At 55.6% G+C, this 3,916-nt stretch overlaps 1 protein-coding gene across 1 annotated transcript in view; it reads right to left on the bottom strand.

Annotated features, from left to right (window-relative positions):
* The window catches only part of VOLCADRAFT_92031 (uncharacterized protein), a gene marked incomplete at both ends in the record, with an annotated part of 3,799 nt that extends 1,022 nt beyond the window's left edge, over nucleotides 1-2,777 (bottom strand). The window contains 4 exons of the mRNA XM_002951435.1: nucleotides 752-779; nucleotides 1,026-1,513; nucleotides 2,293-2,431; nucleotides 2,526-2,777. Coding sequence (XP_002951481.1) covers nucleotides 752-779; nucleotides 1,026-1,513; nucleotides 2,293-2,431; nucleotides 2,526-2,777 — 907 coding nt within the window. The remainder of the gene's footprint in view (nucleotides 1-751; nucleotides 780-1,025; nucleotides 1,514-2,292; nucleotides 2,432-2,525) is intronic.
* Nucleotides 2,778-3,916: the final 1,139 nt, after the last annotated feature.

The following is a 3,916-nucleotide window of genomic DNA, read 5'->3' as shown; positions in this document are numbered from 1 at the left end:
ATCTCCAGCGGCACCAGGTCGGGGTGCGCCGCCACCAGCTCCGCCAACAGACCCTCGTTCCGGTCGTCAAACTCGGAGCCCGTGCGACCCTACAACCACCCCACCCCAATACACAAATACATACACAAATACATACATGCACAATACACAAATACATGCACAATACACAAATACATACACAATGCAAACAATACAAGCAATACAAACACAATGTAGATAAACATACGCACGTACGCATCTGGACGGGTATTTAAGATGAATATTTTCGTCGTGCGTCTGAAAGCCAGGACGGCACGTCCATGCCTAAAACCCCAAAAAACGCCAACGGCACGGCGGCGGGTGCTTGCCTAAGAAATACAGCACATTAGCTTATTCCGGCGGGCTCGGAAGCGGGAAAAGTACTGCGACCCAGATGAACCACGGGCCCCGGCCCCGGGGGGGGGGGGCGGATATCACATGCCAGGAAACAATAAAGGAAACAATAAAGCAACTGCCGGAAGGCGGCCAAAGTCCGAAACTGCCCCAGGAGATTTAAGAGGGGAAAGAAATGGGGGAAAGGAAGGGGGGAAAGACTGAATCTACTCCCCTTATCTCGCCGGCAGTGCCTCCATGCGTGGAGTTGCGAAATGTTAGCAATCATTTAGCAATGCGCCCCCGGGGACACCCCCGGGTCCTATTACTGCTGTCACCATTCACTGGTGTATATATGAATGTATATGAGGTATATATATTCACTTTCCAACACAAACACCGACAGAAACGCAGCGCGACACCCGGCGCTGTATGAAGGGGAGGAGGAGGAGGAGAGTGCGCGTGGAAGACGGGGGCACATTGACCCACATAAAACCCGCAGACCAGCAGCCGCACCCACTTCCCCGTAACCATAACCTGCACCCTTCCCGCCGCCTAACCCTATCCCCGGCCCCCTCCCCTCCCCCTGCCGCAGCTCTCTTCGCTTGGTAGCAGCTTCACTCGCTCGTGGTTCGTCTTTCTCCCCCCCCCCTCCCCAGCCCGCAACCCCCAACCTGGCTGCTGTAGAAGCTATCCGCGCTGGCGTTAAGGCCCTCCACCACTCGATCACGTCCCACCACCCGGGAAGCCTCCTCCGCCAGGAGCGCCGCCAGCTGCGGGTTGGCCGGCACCGGCAGCGTCGTCACGTACGGCTTCCGTACTGCCGCCGTCGCGGTGCCGTTCGCAGCGGCACCGTTGGACCTTCCGTTGCCGGCCCCGCCGTTGCTGACGTTGGATCCAGCCGACGACGATGAGTCGTAACCTGAGTCATAATCCTCTTGAAACGTCCAGTAGTCGGGGTCCCGACGGATTGCAATCGACCCGTGGGTCGCGATGAGCAGGTCACCCAGCTTGGCCGGGCGCTGCACGGCTCCGCACGTTCCAAGCCGTATAATCGCCATCTGCCCGCGTACGACAGCCCGGTTCTCCCGTACGACGAAATCCATGTTTGGCAGCCCCATATGGGTGCTCACGATGCTCACGGGCAGGCCCTCGTAGCGACCTGAAGGAGCCGGGGAGGGAAGTGGGAGTGTCGAGTGGGGGGGGGAAGTGGGGAGGGAAGGGGGGAAGGGGGGGGAGTGGGGAGTGGGGAGGGAGTGGGGAGTGGGGAGTGGGGGGGGAAGTGGGGAGTGGGGAGTGGGGGGGGAAGGGGGGAGGGAAGGGGGGAAGGGATTGCGGCGAAGACCGATTGAAAAGAACGTGGGTGGGGACCAGGGGGCCCGAATCTCCCACTTTCATTTGTGTAGTGAGAGGTTGGGAATCCCGTTGCGTTTCGTACTAGGTCATATGGCTCTTCCACCGCCATAAAGGCAGCAGCCGTTAAGGTTGCATGTATTCAAAGCAAGGGCTGCAGTTGCTTTAAAAAACATGATGAAGTAATTATGGGACGACACACACCATCCATACGGATTTATGATGTGCGCTCGGATAAAACGAAGAGGAGTGGGGCTTGCGATATGACATATTTGGGTTGTAACTTTGACTCTTTAAGGGCGCGACGATCTAGTCGTTGTGGCGAGTAAAATAACTGAGTTTACATATAAGTTTCTTATTAGAAGCAAGACGACGCAGTGCATCCTACTGCTTGGGCATGCGGAATAAGAGTACGTGTCAAAGGGTGGTACGCGAATTTGGGCATCGACTGACGAGGTTGCATGAGATGGGAGCCAAACTGGGTGACCTCAAAGCAAACGACCCCTGATTCATCCCTGTACGATAGCTCGCGTAGTTACAAGGCTGATATGCGATTCAGGGCTTGGCGAAACGTGACTTGTGACTCACCCGTGATAGTGAGGAAGCCGCGACTGGATGTGCGCTGGAAGAGTGGCTTGCCAAGAGCGGGGGGTTCGAGCAACGTGCTCAGCAACTGGGCACGACTAACAGATCCGACGCTAAGAATCCGCGGCGCGACTTCACCCTCCTGAGGGATAGCAGATAAGAACAAAGTTGCACGTGCACGTGCATGCGAAGAGGCAAAGTTGAGGCGGCATAATCTAGCAAGCTTGCACGCGCACCTTTGTCCCCAAGTGATACGTCCGCCCCTCTGCATCTGTTGGAAAGTTCGCGTTCGTGTAGGTGGGCTTATGGCGGCCAATTGCAATGACAGCATGGGTATCCGCGTTTTCCAAACGAGCCCTTGTTGCAAGTCGCGACCGTCGATATGCTGGCCGATTTGGAGATGCTGAAAATTCCACACGTAATTTTCGCTTTGAAGCATCGTCGAGGGTCCTACTTGGGCCCGTAGGTCTCCTGTGCTCCAAACGCATGCTTATTTTGGGTTCGTCTTCTCACCTAAAAGGACCCACCTAAATAAGGGCTAATCAACACAAGTGAGATTGATTACGAACTGAAAGGTTAATTCTGCGACAACAAGCCTTCTGTGATGGGAAGATCACAAGCGGTAAGGAGAAGCTGGAAGAGCCGAAGGTCGCGTCGCTGGTTACAAGGCAATTCGGAATAGTATGGTGTTCAACAACTGGAATAGAGTTATAAATCGTGTCATGGCCCCTCCTACATGGCAAAAGTTTCTAACAAGGAAAAAGTGTCTTCAGCGTCGTACAGGTTTAACAGCTGAGGTAAAGTTCAGGGTAAAGGTTCTGGGTAAAGTTCTATGTTGTTGAGCTCTTGATGGGAGGGATTTCGGAGTGAAAGGGCATAGGCTCCGTTTCTCGTTGGGATGCCACGATGAGTGCTTGAATGTAAATGCTCGTCGCTCCGTACCGGACTAGCGTGAAGTGGGCCTTTGCGTCCAGCCTTACACCCGATCCCAATGTTTAATCAGGCCACACCACCTCCCAGCCACACCGCCTTGCGGCTCGTCTGCAAGTCTCAGCCTTGTCATGTCTCCGGGCTTCCTTGGATCCTCGCTTTCGCTATCTTCCCTGTCGTACTCTCGCGCCTAGTCGGCCCTGCCTTACCTCAAAATGAACACTACCTCGGTCGCGTAACTCGGCCTGAAAGGGGTGAGGATGTGCGGCAAACGCCTCCGCGCTTTTATGGGTAACGTTGCCAGCCTAGCTCTCCCCAGCGCGGCCAAACCTGATGATCGAGACACAGTCCGGCTTCTCCTCGGCAACCTTGTGCACTACTCGCCCGTCTGGTCGAAACGGGGTTTAAGGTACAGAACGTCCTGGCGGCTCCACTTTCTCCAGTCTTGGGTGAAGGCGTCCACTGCTAGGGCGTGGGGCCTCCAATAGCGATGCAAAGAAGCACCCCTGGTACTTTTGTGGAGAATTCGTCTGCAAAATGACGACCGTGGCCCGCATCCTTTCAGGCATGTCTCCGCCCACAGGCTTGTGAACCGCGTCGTCTAAGCACCCCTGCGAGCTGTCTCCGAACTTGGAGAGTATATCCGCGTATTGCTGGTGCTGTTCCGAGCGGGGATGCCAGACCAGCTGCACTCCCA

This window comes from Volvox carteri (genome assembly GCF_000143455.1).
Source record: "Volvox carteri f. nagariensis unplaced genomic scaffold VOLCAscaffold_24, whole genome shotgun sequence".
Lineage (NCBI taxonomy): Eukaryota > Viridiplantae > Chlorophyta > Chlorophyceae > Chlamydomonadales > Volvocaceae > Volvox > Volvox carteri.
The sequence above is the reverse complement of the archived record's forward strand: the minus strand, read 5'-3'. Positions and strand labels throughout refer to the sequence as shown.